Source organism: Myotis myotis, unplaced genomic scaffold, assembly GCF_014108235.1.
Source record: "Myotis myotis isolate mMyoMyo1 unplaced genomic scaffold, mMyoMyo1.p scaffold_m19_p_8, whole genome shotgun sequence".
Classification (NCBI taxonomy): Eukaryota; Metazoa; Chordata; class Mammalia; order Chiroptera; family Vespertilionidae; genus Myotis; species Myotis myotis.
This window is the reverse complement of record NW_023416390.1, coordinates 77,852,334-77,871,487: the sequence shown is the minus strand read 5'-3', so window position 1 is coordinate 77,871,487 and position 19,154 is coordinate 77,852,334. Positions and strand designations below refer to the sequence as shown.

Sequence of the window (19,154 nt, the reverse complement as noted above, 5' to 3'; positions counted from 1 at the left end):
TTTACAGATATCATTAATGGAGCTCAAGAAAAATGTGTATTGCCTCCTATGGATGGCTACCCCCACTGTGAGGGGAAAATCAAGGTAAGGTCAAGTGATGTGTATGTATTTCCATCATCCTCATTCTGCATGCCCTTCCTTAAAGGGAGAGCGAGCCCTTTAAGGGAGTCACGTAAGGGCTGCTGCAGTCCTGCTTGTTTGGGGCTGTGGCCATGGCAACTCCTCCCTGCTGTGCCAACTCCATGGGAGTAGTCAACAGTGGCTCTAACTGGTCAGACTGAAAGAGCCTGGACCAGCTTGGTCCCCTTCTGTGTCTTTGAAGCAGCCTTTCCTCATGTCCCCAGGTTCCAGCAGATGATCTCTCTCCCATCCCTGGGGCCCCATTTCTGAGGTCTCCAGGTTGTCATTTAAACGTCATATTTGCATTTGCAATTGAATACCCAGAGACACTTGACCATGATCTTAACATTTTTAAAAACCTTATTTATATGGCCTGTCCTTGGGGAGACCACTCCCCTGCTCAGTGGTTCCCAGAGAAAAGTTTCGGTTCTGGAGTACAGTTAGGAGGGGGAGACCAAACCCCAGAAACGTTCACATGGTCTCCTTTTGGGACTCCCGCATTCATTCATGTCCTCTTCCCGAAAGAAACTGCTACTCTGGTGACACCAGCTTTCTGCACAGAGGGGATTGGGGTGCAGGGTCCCATTAGGCACCTGCTCTTGATAAAACTCTCCTAGCCATTGCCTCTCCTGGGCTTCGCTGCCTGGCGTGTCCCCGGCTGCTCTCCACTCTAACTAAGCACGTCTGCCAAGGCCCAGCTCAGGTCAGTGCATCTGTGGATCATGCAGGGCTCAGCGTCTGTCATCCTGACCTCAGCTAAGCGACTGAGCTTAGGCCACAGCTCGAGCCATACCTATGCCCTCTTCTCTATCAGCAGGTGGGCGGGTCACCAGGAACAGGCCATTCAGAGGTGTTCTTACCTGGCTCTTGTTGTTTCAGTGGATGAAAGATATGTGGCGCTCGGATCCCTGCTACGCAGACTACGGAGTGGATGGGTCCACCTGCTCCTTTTTTATTTACCTCAGTGAGGTGAGTGGCTTAGGAGGGGTGGATGGATGTGGTTAACAGATTGTGCAGCCACGCCCGGAATTCGAAGAGCTTGAAAACAGCTAATGTTTTTACATGATAGACCTGTAATTTCTTTCTTCATTACTTTCCTCTGCCCCCTAGGACAGTGGTCGGCAAACGCGTTAGTCAACAGAGCCAAATATCAACAGTACAACGATTGAAATTTGAGAGCCAAATTTTTAAACTTAAACTATATAGGTGTTGGGGTCCAACCCCAGTAGGTCCAGGAGTTCCCCAAAGGTGTGGACGGAGTCGGCGAAGAAGGAATGACACGGAGGCAGTGTTCAGTTGATCAGCATAGCGAGGTTCTCCCTTTATTGTCCTGTTACATCTGTATTTATACCATTTGATTTTAATCCTATCCATTCTATTCCAAAGGTTAGGGCATTTGTTATCTCCATTCCAAGGTTGTTCATAGTTAAAGTGATTAACTACCCACCTGGCACTTAGTTAAGGGGTTTTACTGATTCCCTTCCTTAGTCCTGTTAATCCCTAATTCCAGGGAAAAATCCCCACCTGGGGAAACAACCTTTCCCAGAGAGGTGACCATGGTTAAAACACATAGCGCTAAGTAGGGGAGCAAACATATTAAGTACAGTATGCCATATACGCCAGGCCCCTTGAAACATATGCTGTGCAGATGTTTCTTCCCTGCAGCGACTGTGTCAAGCAGCAAGGATGGACTGGCTTCCAGCAAATTCCCTTTTTTATTTTTTAAATGATAGCACGTGTAAATCAGCGGCCACCTCTCGGACTGGGTTGTTTAAGACTCGGAAGACCTGTTTGTGACTTTGCCAACAGATCAGTCCGAGGCTTAACCCTATGTCGGCTCCCCACATATAGGTAGGTACATTGTTATTAACTTAATTAGGGTACTCCTAAGGCTTAGGAAGAGCCACACTCAAGGGGCCAAAGAGCCGCATGTGGCTAGCAAGCCGCAGTTTGCCGACCACGGCCCTAGGAGGATTACTTTTTTTTCTTTGAGGGAAAAGCAGGTTTAGCTAACTAATTTTTTTCCTCATTAAAAGAAATGCAGTAAAATGCATGTAATATCCTAAACCATTAAGTATACATTGAATACATTCATATTGCCCAGCAGCCATCACCACCATCCGTCCACCTCCAGAACCCTCCATCTTGCAAACATGAAACTGTGCCCATTAAGCAGTAGTTTTATATTCCTTTCCAGCCCCATCATTTGCTATGGTTTTGACTACTCCAAGTACTCGTATAAGTGAAATTATACACTATTTGTCTTTTGATGATCAGCTTATTTCACTTAGCATAATGTTCTCAAGGTTTATCTATGTTGTAGCCATGTCAGAATTTCCTTCCTTTTTAAGGCTGACCAATATTTTGTTGTATTATATACCACATATTGCTTATCCACTGATCGGTTGATGGACACTGGGTTGCTTCCACGTTTTAGCTATCGTGAATAATGCTGCTGTGAACATAGGTGTGCACATAACTGTGAGACCCTGCTTTCAGTTCTTCTGAGTATATACCTAGAAGTGGAATGACTGGCTCATAGGGTGAATCTCCTTACTGTTTTTTGAGGAACCTCCAAACTTTTCCAAAGTGGTTGCACCATTTTATATTTTCACCAACAGTGCACGAGGTTTCCGGTTTCTTCACATCCTCACCAACACTTGTTATTTTATGAGTTATGGGGGGGGGGGTTGTTTATTTTTTTATAGTAACCATCCTAATGAGGGTGCGGTGGTATCTCATTGTGGTTTGGTTTGCATTTTCTTAATAATTAGTGATGCTGAGCGTCTTTTCCTGTGCTTGTTGGCAAAATTAGCTATTTACTTACAGAATGAATTAATTTTCTCCTTCTTATCTGAATTTCATTTTTACTTGTACCGTTCAATTTGAATAGCAGTTTTTTAAGAGTTGCAGATCATTTTATAGACCACATATTTTAATGATCTTATGTCATCTTTAGGAAAATCAAGTAGCGGAATAGAGTTAAGACTTTATCCCAGGCAAGGTACATGTAAGAACTGAGTAGGAAATTAAAACTCGCTGGCTTCGCCTCCACCTTTATGGAAATGGTGCTGGCTCATTTCAGAGGATGTGCACTTGGCAGGCTCTTGGCTGCCATTTCTTTTTCATTCTCTCTCCCAGTTTTGTATGTAGTTGCCCTTTGACCACTAGTGAATAACTGCTCCCTGGAGCTGCCATGCAAGGAGGAGAATGCCTCTATTATGAGGCCAAATGAAATGCTTTCCCATAGTTTTTCTTGTGGGACTCAGGTGCCTCTTTTCTGTGTCATGAAGTGACAGGGACAGCTTTGGGGGATGGAGGCCAAACAATAGGGCTTCAGGGCATATGGCCCTGGCTTCTGTGGGTTTGTCCCTTTCCTACACCTTCACTTCTCTTGCCTCTGTAAGATCCAGGCAGACTTTGTTTTTTGACAGGTTGCCGCATGGCCACCCTACAGGGATCCTGGGGATCCTCAGATCAAATGACAGTTAAAATACCTTTTGGAAAGTAAAAGCACGGGGAATTGGGTGTGTGATGCTCCTCATTAGCGGCTGCTGGAAAATTGATTCTGTAGCTCTTGTTGGAATGTTTCTAGCTTAGGTGGCCTGAGGCCCATCTTCTCCTGAGGAGGAAGGCCAGGGTCCCTGGTGAATTTCCCTCCAGTGAGAAGTCATTAGAAGCGCCTTGCCTGCCCTGAGAAAAAGGTTCCTTGTTCAGTTTAATATTCCAAAGTTTTCTTCCCCTTCCATTTGATAGAATTTAGCTGGAGTCCAACTGTGCTCCCTGATTGACAAGCTGAGCTAATTTCATGCTTTCTTGAGAGTTCGGAATGCTGGGGTGGGTTGTTGAGGTAAAGGTAGAGGATTTTACATTCCCACTCCAGCCTTTTGCCTTCTCGGATGGTGTGAGAGAATGGACCAGATGGAAAAGGACTGTGATTATTTGTGACTTTGTTCCCTTCCTTTGAAACCGCCACCCTATTCTCATTCACCTAAAGGGAAGATGTAGCTAAGAGGAGAGAATAGTGAGATTCCAGGGAAGGTAAATTGCGAGAATGTGGAGCAGACAGAGCTGTAGAGAGACCTAATAGATCATATATACTTAATAGTGGAGCCTGGGTGTTTCCTTTCAGAAATGTGAAATGGTTCTATCCCAATCTCTTCTTATGCAGATGATTGAACTTTTCTTTTTGTTCAGTTGAATTCAGTTCAGTGAGCACTTATTGAACAACTATGATATTCATTGATTGTCAACAATTACTGAGAACTCATTTTCTTGGCACATTGTTATGCATTCATAATCTTAAGAGAATAATGGAAGAGGAAGAGTGGGTGCAGGTAATTTAACCAGGAGGGTGGAAATAATTCTTCTGGGAAGACAACTTAGGGGCTTCTTTTTCAGTGTTTTAACCTGAAAATAACTTTGAAACTGTTCTTTTAAAACTATTTCATTTTATCATAGCATCTCAGTAGATTACCCTATAAGAGTTAAGAGGAAAATTTCACCAATATGGCTACTCCCGTAGGAAGTACTGACTTACAGAGCACCTCGTACCTGACTTCAACTTGTGTTTCTGATTCTTTCTCAACTCTATGCTTTTGAAAAAGTTACCCTCTTTGTGTCTCAGCTTCTTCCTTTGTAAAATAATAGTTTTTATTTTGTTTGTTTATTTTGAAAGGATCCTACCTTGAGGATTCCTGAGTGTATATGGGCCTACCAGATAGATGACAATAAACCTAACTGGTACTATAACCAAACCCAGGTTTGGTTGCCTGTTTCAACAAAAGCCAAACTCATGAGACAGGTGCTGGTGAGAAGGAAAGAGGTTTATTCAAGTGCTGGCAACCTGAGAAGATGAGGGACCCTCATCCCCAAACTCATCTTAACATCTCAGTGCAAGCTAGGGTTTTACCAGGTTGGAGAGGGAAAGCAGAACAAAGAAATTAGTGGGAGGGGCTTTGGACATGCAGGATGTATAGACTGTGCAGGACATTTTCCCATAGGCCTTAATATGGATGTTTATAGTCAGCATTCTTGAGTTGGCCATCTGGGCTTTTTTGGAAATGGAATTCCTGTTCACTGAGTGGTTGGTGTCAACTGGGCCTTGAGGCTAGGCTGCTTCCTAGGTTCAAACAGGAACAGAAAATCCAGAATTGTAAAGTATACTAAAAATACTTGATTCAAGCTCTAGCTTTGAGAGAAAAATCAGAGTAACAAGCTGGGTTTAACATTTGTTCAGATTAACATAGATAGCTTTATGTAAATATTTTTATAATCTTACTTGATTAGTACATTCTCATTTTAGTTCTATTCTATGGCTTGTCAGACAAATATAAGTAGTATATCGCATTCATTCCCCATTATAATATTTCTATGGTTTTTAATGTTGTTATTTTTTTTAGGACAATTGTGGGGCATCACATGCTTGTGACATTTTATGTGGGACCTTAAGTTCGTTTCTGAATTAGAATCACTTTCTGGTTCTCACTCACCAGAATCGAATTTAATTTTAGATTCCTTGACTTCTGGTAATGTAGAAATTTAGCTGTTCCCACGGGCTTCTTTTTTCTGGATAGGACACTTCTGTTTGATTCAGGTTGTGAGCTGTATGAAGGGAATAGGTATGCACCCCTACCTTTGTTAATATGAAATTATTAGAGATGTTTTCTGAAGCCAATTAATTTCATTCTAGTATTTTTAAAATTCTGGACAACATCTAAGGATTTGTGGTGCTGTTTTTTTGTCATTTTTTTCCTCTTGATTTCTTGAAAACTTTCCTTCTTCATTTAACCTGTATCATATGCCAAGTTTCTCTTGTATTTGGAAAAAATGATTAAGAGAGACACCTTCATTTGATGTGTACTTGATCAACAGGTGTACCAGTGACTTTTATTCTTTCCTCAATACTTATTGAAAAGCCAGTTCTTGTTTCCTTCTATGTTTAACTTCAGAACTTTGACAGATAAAAAAGGACATGAAATAAAATGCCTCCCATATAGTCAGTCACCAGTTGAATTGAAGCATTTGGATTCAGACCAGTCTTAGGAGATGACACTTCCTTCGTTTGTCTTTCCCTTGGGTGTCTCAGTGTGCCAACTTTCACTGAATTATAGGATTATAAACTACCTTTGCCCTCGCCAATTTGTAGTCTACAAATCATTTCTGGTAAATTCCAGGAAGTAAAGCCATTTCCCCTTACAAAACCCCCACAGATGCTTGCTATGTAATACTTTATTAGGGACTGGATGTGGTAATAAAAGTTTAGTCCTTACCCTTGTTGGGTTGCAGAAGAATAAAACATTATTCAGCCCCACTATACGCCAGACACCTCAAATACACAATGTCATTTAAACCTCTCCCCGGTTCTGAGTAATAGAAAGACAGTCGCAGAGGCTCTGGGAGGATATGTTGCCCAGTACTTCTGCACTTTCATTACTGTTGCCCCTTCATGTCAGAGTAAAACTGAACTCAGCTAGGTGACTTGCTGCCATTGGCTTTGCTCTCAGTTCTATGCTCAAATGCATCTGTGTTTGAACTATAGCTCTCATTTACCTAGTTCCCATGAATCAGTCTTCATTGCTAATTTTCAAATACTCACAATTTTGATACCCTACCCACCATGAAAGAAACGGCACCGATTCTCCTGAGGATAACTCATGAAAACCATGTGCTCAGTCATTCCAGGTGGTGGGAGTGAATGAATTAGGCCACCTTGCATTTCCAGATCATCGGGCAGTTCATCTTCTGTATCTTTTTTTTGTGAACCATGTAACAACTTCCATTATAGAGACAAGGCCCTATAAAGTAATTACTCTGTCATTGTTTCAAGTATATTAACTTAGCCCTACGCCAAGCCTTTTACTGCTTTCAGCTTTTATGAAATTTAGAATGAATGTCTTTCCCCTTGTTGATATTATATTGATAGGTGATTCTGATATATTAGACACACAGACATTTTTTTTTTTCTATCTCTACAATTATTCTAGCAACTAGCAATCATCATACCTTTCCAGACTTCTTAATTTGTTGTGCTGGGTTTTTTGGTTTTGGGGTGTGTTTTTTTTTTTAAGCATTTCTTAAATGCCATTGCAATTACAGATGCTCTGAAATAATCAAATTACCCAATGATTGATTGCTGGGTCTTAGGATGTGTACAGGCTGTTGCTTCAAATGCCAATTTGGACTGAATGAGTGAGTATGCATGCATGTGTGTGTGACTCCCTCATAAAGAAACAAAGAAGCAATTTCATGCTTTACTCATCAGTCTATTTCTTCTATGGCATGGACAACAGGCATAAAGGTCTTTGCCTCTTTCTGTTCTCCCTTGGCAATATGTAAAACTAATATTGGCTGAGCATGCTATTAACCTTGAGTTTAAATTCAGCATACTTAATCTCTTGATTAATGCCAAGATTAATGCCCAACAGCAAAGGTTGAAAGCTTAAATGTTTGTGAATGCGAGCATGAAATGAAATCCTAATAACTAGCACAATGATTTGGATTTATGGGCTGTGTTGGCTGCTAAAGATAACTTGGAAATGGTGTTGCACAGACTAATTTGTCAAAGTGAGCAGCAACAAAGAACTGACTATTTAGGTTGCTGGAGAAAACTTGAATGAAAAAACACATACCTGACATTTTGGGACAAGTCAGGAGTACTTGAAAAATATCACTAGACTGTTGTCTGAGGACACCAACACACACCTTTTAAATGTTTAGCATTTGCAATAGGAAATTCCCTTTCTGTGAGATAATATTTCTTGACAGTAAAGGAGGGGGTGGGGGGAGATTTATGGTCTTTCCCTTTTTTAGTTCAGCCTTTATTTGTATCTTTTTCATCTCTGTGTTTTTGTTGCTCTTATTACCTGAATTCTAAGACATCCTTAGAAAAAGGTTTTTTTTGTTTTTTTTTTAAATAGCTCTGTGTTTATAGACCAGTAAGCCTAACTGATCTCTCAATTCTCTCCCTGCAACCTTTCTCCTCTCCTAAGTTTATCTTTTTAGTGACACCCCTGATGGTAAGTTTCAGGTACTACAACATTTATATTTGCCACTCCTTGCTCTGGCCTCCACTGTATAAAAATTAGAAATGACAGGACTTGCCAAAGCCCAAACCATCATCTCTGCTCCTTGGAATACATGTGGCAGAGAGAGGCTTCAGTTCTTTCATCGCCAATTTGCTTTTATTTAACAAACTTTTAAATATTGTCTCTTGTCATTTCTTTTGTATGCCAATAAAATAATTGTAAAATTTTTATGTTTTAAACCTAATATGGTAACTTTAATATGGAAAATTACAAATAGATATGAAAGAGAAGGGTGTAACGAACCCCCTTGTGCCCATGACTCAGATTCAGTAATTGTTGTTTCATGGCCAATCTCATTTCATTAATAATCTCCACCCTCCATTATGTTGAAGCAGATTCCAAATGTCATCTCATGTGTGAATGTTTCAATAAGTAACTTTAAAATAGACTCTTTTAAAATATATAACTATTCCCATTATGACTGCCAATACCATTTCATATAAAAAAATAACATAATGCCTTAATTTCATAAAATATCAGGTTAGTATTCACATTTTCTAGGCTATCTTGTAAATTAAAGTTTATTTATTTATACTGATTTTCAAGTAAGAACCATATATTACAATAGTTGGTATCTCTAAAGTCTCTCTTTAATTTTAGGTTCCCCTCATCTCTTTACTTCCCTCCTGGTGACTTTTGTTGAAGGAACTTCTTTGTGTGCCTTAGAGAATTTGTTATCATCTGCATTTTATTCCATCCCCATGTTGTTGGATAACCTGGTTCCCAGCCTTTTGTATTTCCTGTAAATTGATGGTTAGATCTGAGGCTTGATCTGAGTCAGGCTAAATATTTTTTTTGTAAGAGTGCTTCACTCCCTGGATGATATTCTGTCAGGAGGCACATTGATGCCTGGTTATCTCTCTTTTTGTGATGTTATCTGTCCTTGATGATCAGTGCCTGGGTTCCTTCTTAATCTTTCAGGAATACCTCTGTGAAGAGAAATTACTCCTCATCCGGTATTTGCTTACTCTGAGGGATAGTTCGTGTAGAAAATCGTTTTTCTATCTCTTGTTTTCCTAGCATCTTCACTATGAACTATAATTTGTTCATTCACTTGTACACTTTATCATCATTACGAAGTCATTGATTGAAACATATTTGATATGTTCAATATATTTCAGTTATTTTCTTACTGGTTCTCAAATTGCCCCTTCCTTAGCCAGAGGGAGCTGCTTTGTACTGTCTTCTGAGTCCTCTTGCCATGACTCTCGTAGTTTGTAATAGTTTTTTGTTTGTTTGTTTTTTGCTACCTGGTATCATAAGCTTTTCCATGTTCATCTTACACAATTTATGCCCTAGATCTGGAATCCACCATTTCTCGAAGAACCTTGCTTCCTCTTAGGGCAGTGGTTCTCAACCTTCTGGCCCTTTAAATACAGTTCCTCATGTTGTGAGCCAACCATAAAATTATTTTTGTTGCTACTTCATAACTGTAATGTTGCTACTGTTATGAATCGTAATGTAAACATCTGATATGCAGGATGGTCTGAGGCGACCCCTGTGAAAGGGTCGTTCGACCGCCAAAGGGGTCGCTACCCACAGGTTGGGAACCGCTGTCTTAGTGGGAAGCAACACTGAGCCACTATCTGCGTGCCAAGGGCCTTCATAGCTCTTGGGTTTTCTGGGTACAGTGGCTGTAACAACCAACAGAAAGATGAACATTCCTCATTAAGGTTATGTTTTGTAGGAAGAGCCAGACAAATTAAAAAGTAAACTATATATCTTTTATATTCTAGTTAAGTGCCATGGAGAAGTATAAAGCAGGAGAGGGAGGGAAGAAATGCTCACGCTAGTGATGGTGTCTGTTTTAGATGGAGGGGTCAGGAAATACTCCACTGAGAAGAGGAGAGGATGTTGTATGAACACCAGGAGGTGAGAGAGTAAGAGGTGCAGATGTCGGCCAGGGTTGTTTATTCAGCAGACAGTGGTAACAGTAAGTGCAAAGGTCCTGGGGTGACCATCAATATTCAACATCAAGAACAAGTGCTTGGAAAGTAATCTCCAGAGAGATTTGTCTGTCTGTTCACAGGTATAATGGTGCCTGGCAAATATGTTTATTGAATGAATGATTCTTCTTTTTAAAACAATTTATAAATAGGTGATAGCTTTTTGTTTGCATGATCTGAGTAGTAATATCTCCCAGTTGTCAACTTTCTAATTTTGAAAAAACATATTGTAAAATTTATTACATTAAAATCTACTAAAACATTCATTTTGAGATATTAAGCAGGGGCATTTTGAGCACTTATGAACAATTTTAATATAATGTTCTTTAATATATTTATAAGGGAGTACAAGAGATCACATAAGGCTATTAGAATAGGATGAACCAATTATATTAGGAGGCACAGCTTTCTTGCCCATCTTTTATTCCCATTGTCACTCAGAATTATTTGCCTGGATCTATGATTTAGGCAAAATTGCACATCAACACAAAAGAGGAACTATATCCCTGGTTTCTACAATGTAACTACTTCTATAAATTGGGTGATTTTGGCTGTTGAAGTGTCCTCGGTTTGGACAGGTCCTGGGGGCCAGTTTGCCCCTACGCAGTGCGCAGCAAGACGTATGCCTTGGCGGGGGGGGGGGGGGGGGGTACAAGAAGCATTTCTATGCATTGTCTGTGTGGTTGACTCCAGAGGAATTCATTCGCTGCCTCTCCTGTGTAAAGGAAATTGACAGCTCTCCTATAGTGGGTTGGGATGAATTTTTACAACTGACATGCTCTCATTAGAGCCCTGCTGGTGTTATGGCAGGTTGAAAACATACTGCAGCTTCTGTTTACGTCCTGCCCCTTCCCTGACAACCTGAGCAGAACTTGCATGGATCTCTCCAGCCCTTGGTTCTCTTTTGCACATGGTAGGGTCCATACTTTCTGTTCGCATTATTCCTGCCGGCCGTGGTCAGGGCAGCAGGACAGTGTTATAGAAGACAGGTGACCTGATTGCCATCTGACCTACCTCCTGCCTCTGTGGTCCAGAGCGTCCCTTCAGTTTTCCGTTGGTTTCTCCTCACTGAGGTCAAGGTCAGGCCTGCCTTGCCTGCCTCTGTATGGTTGAAAGGTTCTAACAAAGTGATGAAATGGACAGGTGCTACATAAACAGAAAAGGGAATCATCACCATGAATATCTTTAGTGCTGAAGTCATGTTTTGATTTATTCATTCAGTACTCAGCGCATCATGGCTGAGTACCTCCATGCCCTGGCCCTGTTCTCAGGGCTGAGGATGAGCAGTGCACAGGCCATGGAAAACTCCTGTCCTCAGGGAGCTTGCATACAGACGGGGCAGCAAACACTGGTAAATCAGTGCATGAAGTGATTTCCACGTGGCAGTGCGCCCGGGAAAAGGAAAGTGCGGATGTAGCATAACCAGGTAGGTAGGTCAGGGAGGGCTTCCTGAGGAAGAGTTGGAGCATAGTGTGGGAATCAAAGAGTGATGCATAGAACTCTCTGGAAGGAATAGAAAATGCAGACGCCTGAGGTATAGGTTACTAGGTGATATAGAGGATACTTCACTTTCAGGTAAACACTGTTTTTTCTAAACAATAAGTGTGTGACATAAACTAAAAAAGACATTGTTTACTTTCACTGGGTGTGCTTTTCACACATACATGCCCACCCCAATCTGGCAACCCTTCAAGGGAGAAACATTCTGACGTGCAGGGAGGGTTTGTGTGGAGGGCAGGTTGAGCAAGGCAGGCAGTGTGAAGGTGGAGGTCAGATTCCCTAGGATCTCAGTATAAATTTTAGGTGCCAGGAGAACCGCTGAGGGTTTGAGTTAGTGTAGGCTGTAACAGCCACTTGCTGCACAGACAAGCGAGTTTCATAGCAGGGAGCAATATTGCAGCTTACAGCCCTGCCATGCAGCAGGAACACAGAAAACCCGCTTTGAAGGACTTTATGTAGAAGGTTTAGGCAGTGACACTCTAATAGTGAAGACTGGACTGTGCTTATGGGATTAGGGGAACCAAATGTCTGATTTCTATGGGTTTTGTGTGGGGATGGAGCGCATGGGCTCTGGGGTGGCAGATGGCTTCCAGCTCAGCCGTGGGTCCTCCGGTGACAGTGGCTTCATTGGGCATGATTAGTGGCCTTTCCTAGAGGATTAATGACAGACCAAATGAAATAATATGTGTACAGTGCTTAGCCTAGTGCTTGACTTCATATAATGTGCCTTCATTCTTATCTTTGTCTCCCTACTTGGCCCCATACACATCCATTTCTAACAAGCAGTTTGGCGAAAAATATTAATGAGCTTAGTTGTCTGGTGCATAGGACCGGCCTAGGGAGCTGGACCATTTACATGTCTAGTTACCTTGTACCATTTGTGTTGCTTTTTAAACTTTAGAAAGGGAGGTGAGCCAGGGCTGGAGTGGGATAGAGAAGTCTCTCTCTCTCTTTTTTTTTTAAGCATACACCTTAATGAGCAACTTCATTTGATATGTTATCACTGTGTGTATATGCATATCCTATCTAATAAAAGAGAAACATGGTAATTGGCGTACGACCGCTACCCTTCCCATTGGCTAATCAGCGAGATATGCAAATTAACTGCCAGCCAAGATGGCGGCCAGCAGCCAGGCAGCTTGAAACTAACATGAGGCTTGCTTGCTTTAGTGACGGAGGACTCCAACGTTCCCCCTGCCACTGCAGGCCTCTGACCTGCAACTCTAAGCAACTATGTTAACAAATATAGAAGCTAAACCAAACCCCAGAAACCGGCTTTAGTCCCGGGCTTCAGCCAGCAGGATCGCAACATTGTAAACAAAGGCCAGAAACCTACTTTCAGCAGTGGAGGCCTAAGAGCTGGAGCCAAGCCTCAAAGCTAAAGCTGGCCCAGAATAAAAAAAAAAAAAAGAAAAAAGGAGCGGTTGGGAGCTTCAGTCACCCCCAGCCTGAAAACAGCCCTCAGCCCCTCACCCAGACTGGCCAGGCACCCCAGGTGGGGACCCCCACCCTGAAGGATGTGTGACCGGCTGCAAACAGCCATCATCCCCTCACCCAGGCTGGCCAGGCACCCCAGTGGGGACCCCCACCCTGGTCCAGGACACCCTTCAGGGCAAACCAGCCAGCACCCACCCATGCATCAGGCCTCTACCCTATATAGTAAAAGGGTAATATGCCTCCCAGCACCGGGATCAGCGGAGCCGTGAGGCCTCCCGGCACCGGGATCAGCGTGACAGGGGGCAACGCCCAAACCCACCAATCGCCCTGCGGCTCTGTGTGTGACAGGGGGCAGTGCCACAACCTCCCTATCTGCCCTGCTCTGTTCGTGACAGAGGAAGGCACCCCAACCCCCTGATCGCCCTGCAGCTCTGTGTGTGACAGGGTGCGGTGCCCCAACCCCCCCACCTCCCAACGGGCCCTGCTCTGTGTGTGATGGGGTAGAGCCATAACCTCCCCATCGGCCCTGCCCTGAGTGTGAGAGTGGCGGTGCCCCAACCCCCTGATCGGCCCTGCTCTGTGGGTAATAAAGGGTGGCGCCCCAACCCCCTGATTGGCCCTGCTCTGTGCGTGACAGGGTACAGAGCCCCAACCCCCCTGATGGGCCCTGCTCTGTGCGTGACAGGGGCCAGCGCCCCAACCTCCTGATTGGCCCTGCTCTGTGCGTGACAGGGTACAGAGCCCCAACCCCCCTGATGGGCCCTGCTCTGTGCGTGACAGGGGCCAGCGCCCCAACCCCCTGATTGGCCCTGCTCTGTGCGTGACAGGGTACAGAGCCCCAACCCCCCTGATGCGCCGTGCTCTTGAGTGACAGGGGGCAGTGCCCCAAACCCCTGATTGGCCCTGCTCTGTGCATGACAGGGGGTGGCGCCGCAACCTCCCCATCGACCCTGCCTTGAGTGTGATAGGGGACGGTGCCCCAACCCTCCAATCGGCCCTACCCTGAGCGTGACTGAGGGTGGCATCACAACCTCCCGATCGCCCTGCTCTGTGCATGACGGGGCGGCGCCCCAACTCCCCAATCGGCCCTGCTCTGAGCCCGACCAGGGGCTGCACCTAGGGATTGGGCCTGTCCTCTGCCGCCCGGGAGCAGGCCTAAGCCAGCAGGTCGTTATCTCCCGAGGGGTCCCAGACTGCGAGAGGGCACAGGCCGGGCTGAGGGAACCCCGTCCCCCCCGAGTGCACAAATTTTTGTGCACCGGGCCTCTAGTAGATGTATAATAGTATCAGCTTCATAGTCAGCTGTACTTTTGATATATAACCAACTGGCATGACAGGATGATGTAAAATTACCTTTTTCAGATCTTGTTGCATATTAGAATTATTAAGAGGACACCTCAGACAATTTCTTCATTTTGTACATGAGAAGACTTGAAAGCCAGATGGTTGAAGGTTGTATTCTTAATTGTTTGTAAAGTTGGGCATATAATCCATTTGGCTGATTCCATTTTCAGTCCTGTTTCCTACTCTGTTCTTCTTTGCCAAGTGAGGCCTTTAAAGTGGTTCTAACCTGTGCTGGACACCTCAGGGATTGAACGATGGAATGGATGCAAAGTTATTTGTTTACTAGAGGCCCGGTGCATGAAATTCGTGCATTTGGCGGAGGGGGGAGGGGGGTTCCTCAGCCCAGCCTGTGCCCTCTCGCAGTGTGGGACCCTTCGGGGGATGACCATCTGCTGACTTAGGCCCGCTCCCTGGGGGGATTGGGCCTAAGCTGGCAGTCAGACATCCCTCTGGCAGCCTGGGAGCCCTTGGGGGATGTCCACTTGCCAGCGGGGAGCAGTCCTAAGCTGTAGTCGGACATCCTTAGCGCTGCTGAGGAGGCGGAAGAGGCTCCCACCACCACCTCTGTACTGGCAGCCATCAGCCTGGCTTGTGGCTGAGCAGAGCTCCCCCTGTGGGAGCGCACTGACCACCAGGGGGCAGCTCCTGCATTGAGCATCTGCCCCCTGGTGGTCAGTGTGTGTCATAGTGACTAGTCATTCCCAGTTGTTCTGCTGTTAGGGTCAATTTGCATATTACCCTTTTATTACATAGGAGTGCCTGGCCAGTCTGGGTGAGGGGCTGATAGCTGTTTGCAGGCTGGCCACAGCCCCTTCAGGGTGGGGGGCCCCCTGGGGTGCCTGGCCAGTCTTTGTGAGGGGCTGTTTTCAGGCTGGCTAAGCCCCGAGCGGGGACCCTCATCCCATGAGGGTGTGGCCATCCTGGGTGAGGGGCTGATGGCTGTTTGCAGGCTGGCCACGGCCCCCAGCCACCCAAGCTCCCAGTGGAGGCTGGCTGGAAGCAGGTATCTGGGATTTATTTATCTTCTATAATTGAAACTTTGTTGCCATGAGCGGAGGCCACAGCCTGCTCAGGGCAGGCGGGAAGCTTGGCTTCCTCCATCTCCTGGGCAACCAAGCCTCCTGCTTGCTCCAGCTCTGTGGCTGCTGGCCACCATCTTGGTTGGGTTAATTTGCATATAGTTGCTCTGATTGGCTGGTGGGAGTGGCTTGGGCATAGTGAAGGTATGGTCAATTAGCATCTTTGTCTTTTATTAGTGTAGATAGGATTCCAGAGACCCTGACATTCTGTGAACCTCAGTATGATTGGATGTTTATAAAATAGAACTCCTTTAGAAATTATTCTGTTAATAAATCCTTATTGTAAAAATCATAATATGCAGATTAGCCCAAAGAAGGAAATGAAAAGCACCCTTAACATCATCATCCAGAGATAATCTCAGACTTCTTCTCATGCATTTTTCTCATTTAGTTTTGATTGCATTTGACTCTGAAAAATACAGCATGAAACTATGTCACTGATCCATTAAAGCAAAAACACTTAACATTAATCACAAGACAAGTAGCCATAATAGAGCCTGATCATTATTCTTTCAGAAGAATTGAATTTTACTATAAAGAGTTATGCCAGTTACCTAAGTACTTGCATATATGTCAAATCTCCTCAACTTCTTGCTGTCATTTCACTGCATCTTTCCACCTTTAAATTCCAATTTGAGCTGTGTGCAGATCTACCAGCCTTTTTTTCCCTGTAGTGTAATGAATTGTCCATCATACAGACCTTGACCGTGTGACCTACCTGAGCTCTGTTGAGGGATTTCGGTTCACGTTGCTGATGATTAAGCTGCAAAACCTTCTCAGATCAAAGAAGTTTAAATCATTGGGAGGAGGGGTGTCAAAATCAAATTGGTTAAATTTTTTACCTCCTCTCTCGAGAAAGCAATTTACGGGGCCCTCTTCCTGTTCTTAAGGTCTAGCCTGGCTGGTCTTTTTCTGTTTCTGCTGCCTCTTCATTTTGTTGCCTGAGGCCAGTGCACTAAAAAGGTCAGTTTCCATGGAAGGAGCTTTGTCTTCAAATCCAAGGTTATTAGAGTGGTGCTCCTCTCAATTGATTCTTGTGTGTGTTGCCAACTCGGATGGTTTTCAAGTCTTGGACTTACTGTGGTGATGTGTGGACTATTTTAAGGATATACAGTCCTGACCCTGGCAGAGGGGGCAAGACTGCCAGGCCCCGGAGTCAGGCAGGGGTGGGATGGCCAGTGGTAGGGTCCAGCACCACAGCCCTGTGTGCCTGCACCGAGGGCAAATACACAATCCTGTCCCCAGGGGGGCACCGGGAGTCACAGTGGGGACAGTGTGGCCAAAGCAGCGGTGGAAGGAGGCAGGCCACAGGCTGACCTAGGACAGTAGTAGGGTTCTGAGACACAGGAGGAGAGGAGAGGATAAGCGTGATTTGAAGTAGAAGAGCGTCCAGATCAGGAAGGCAGTGAGCTCATTCTGGGGTCCAGCTTTCCTGGTAGGACGCTATGCTGGGAGTAACACGTGTGAAAGCTGTCCAGGTACATCAGACAGGAGCCAGGGATTGGGAGGCTGAGTTATTAGCCGTGAGCCAGACATGCCCCGAGTGTTATGAGTGACTCTTATTTAGGAGGGAGTTGCTCATGGGAGGGCTGGTTCACGAGTGGAGTTAATGCCAGTGCTGGCTTCCTCCCAGTCCTCGCCATCCTCTGAGGTTTCAGAAATAAATGCCCCCCACCCCCACCCCATGGAGACATTGGTTAATGTTTGATTTAATTATCTTAACCAGTTATCCTATCACTGTGCTAAAACAACCACCTCAAAACTCACCTTCCTCATTCTGGGTCAGGGTGTTCATATCGGGCTTTTCTCCAGGACCATGAACATGTGACAGTGAGATTTCTTGCTAAAAGCTGAAATAGCCTGACTCCGCCTCCCATGCTTCCAGGCTGTCCTTGAAGCGGTTCAGAGCTTTATCCAGTCATTTAGAGCAACAAGAACTGAGATAAATGACCAGCTTCAAAGAGGAATTAGAGCCTCAAGTATTCGGTAGGGAAGTCATATTTTAGAAGATCACCTTGGACTGTATTTTCATCAGAGCAAGTTTTGGAAGCTCCTTCTTAGGGCGGAAGAGTGAGGAGGGAATGTACTTCCCCTTACCCGGTATCTGATCTCACGAATGTCTCTCCTTGTGGTTGGTATTGTTTATTCACAGTTGTGTTTCATCTTTTTATACCGACGTGTTGCTGTGTACATTAGTCACTCAGGGTGAGGTTGGCTGTGATGTGTGCCCTTGCCTGCGCATCCTCGTCCTTCAGTGTGGGGTTGAAGGATTGCTCTGCAATCCATTCGACACCTTCATGTTATAAACATGCTTTATAGCAATGTTTCTTTGAATCCATTTACAAAAATTTAACTTGAACTAAGTAATCTTGTCTAGCCTAGCAATGCAAGGTCAGAGGTGTGCGGTGCTACCAGACTAACGGGCTTCATCCTCTTGCTCACTTCTTTTCTGCTGGTTTTACCTCATTTTTCTCATTTGTGGAGCTCCTGATATTGCTGTTCATGGTGATGTTGCTGTAAGGGCTCAGTAATCAGACATGGGCATCCAAAGCAAGTTAGTGTTTTCCTTTTTTATGAGAAAAACCATTTTAGCTTTCCTCCTGGGGAGTCCTTCGGAGCCTCTGGAGTCATTCATAAATGCAGTAAAGTTTAATTTTACTCTGCAAGAAGAAAAAGAGAATATTGCACTTTCCCTATCCAGGGATTCCACCCTCCCCCAAGCTTCGTTGCCTTCTGCTTATCGCTTGCAGATCATTTGCAGGCAGCCGGTTGCCTGCAAACCACCCAGTTATTTTGGTCTTAGTACAGCTGCCTTGCGTTAAGCACAGTTTCTAGGTCAGTGAAACTACTGTTTCCTGGAGAATCACCCACAGCTGGAGGACACCGTCTCGTTTGACGCTGCATTACTGGTGCCAGGAGGCTGTGGCCTCACACATGTTCCTGCTTTCTCAGTGACCTTCCCAGGACATCCCGCCCTCCTGCTTTCGCTTTGTTTCTGTAGGTCCTCCCGGCCAGAGAAAAAAGTTATTTTCAATGGCCGCTTATTATTTATCTTTAATAATCTCATTATGTATTAGTATATGGGTGATATGCTATCTTAGAATTGTATGGCCAGGCTTTTTGTTGTTGTTGTTGTTGTTGTTGTTAATCCTCATCTTGAGGATATTTTTCCATTGCTTTTTTAGATGGAATGAAAAAGAAGGAGGGATGTGGGGAGGAGAGAGAGAGAGGAGAAAGTCACATCGATTGATTGTCTCCTGTACCCGACAAGGGCCAGGGATGTGCCCTTGACCAGGAATTGAACCTGAGACCCTTCAGTGCTTGGGCAGGTGCGCTAACCATTGAGAAGCCTGCCAGGGCTGTATGGTCAGTTTTGACACAAGGTCAGACATCAATATTACCCAGTGCATTTTTTCTTTTTTCTTTACTAGAAATTGTGAATTCACCCAGTATTCTTTGGTAACCTCTGTTGAAGTGATTCCTATAAAACCTGGCGCTCTTCCTTTCTCTTTCTTCCTCCCCGCAACTCTCTGAACTCTTGTGCATTGACAGAACAATCCATCTTCCAGAACGGCTCTCCCAGAATCGTTGAGGGTTCTTTTTTCTTTTTCCTTTCATCTCTTTCTCCAATAGTTTTTACC

At 44.5% G+C, this 19,154-nt stretch overlaps 1 protein-coding gene across 5 annotated transcripts in view; it reads left to right on the top strand.

The window, feature by feature from the left end:
- The window catches only part of MGAT5 (alpha-1,6-mannosylglycoprotein 6-beta-N-acetylglucosaminyltransferase), a 352,200-nt gene that overhangs the window by 206,758 nt on the left and 126,288 nt on the right, over positions 1–19,154 (top strand). For all 5 annotated transcript variants that reach the window (XR_004969483.1, XM_036320247.1, XM_036320246.1 and 2 more), the window contains exons 4-5: positions 8–84; positions 1,000–1,089. Coding sequence is in view for 4 of the 5 variants with exons in the window: in XM_036320247.1 (XP_036176140.1) it covers positions 8–84; positions 1,000–1,089 (167 nt within the window). In the remaining variant the exon portion in view is untranslated. The remainder of the gene's footprint in view (positions 1–7; positions 85–999; positions 1,090–19,154) is intronic.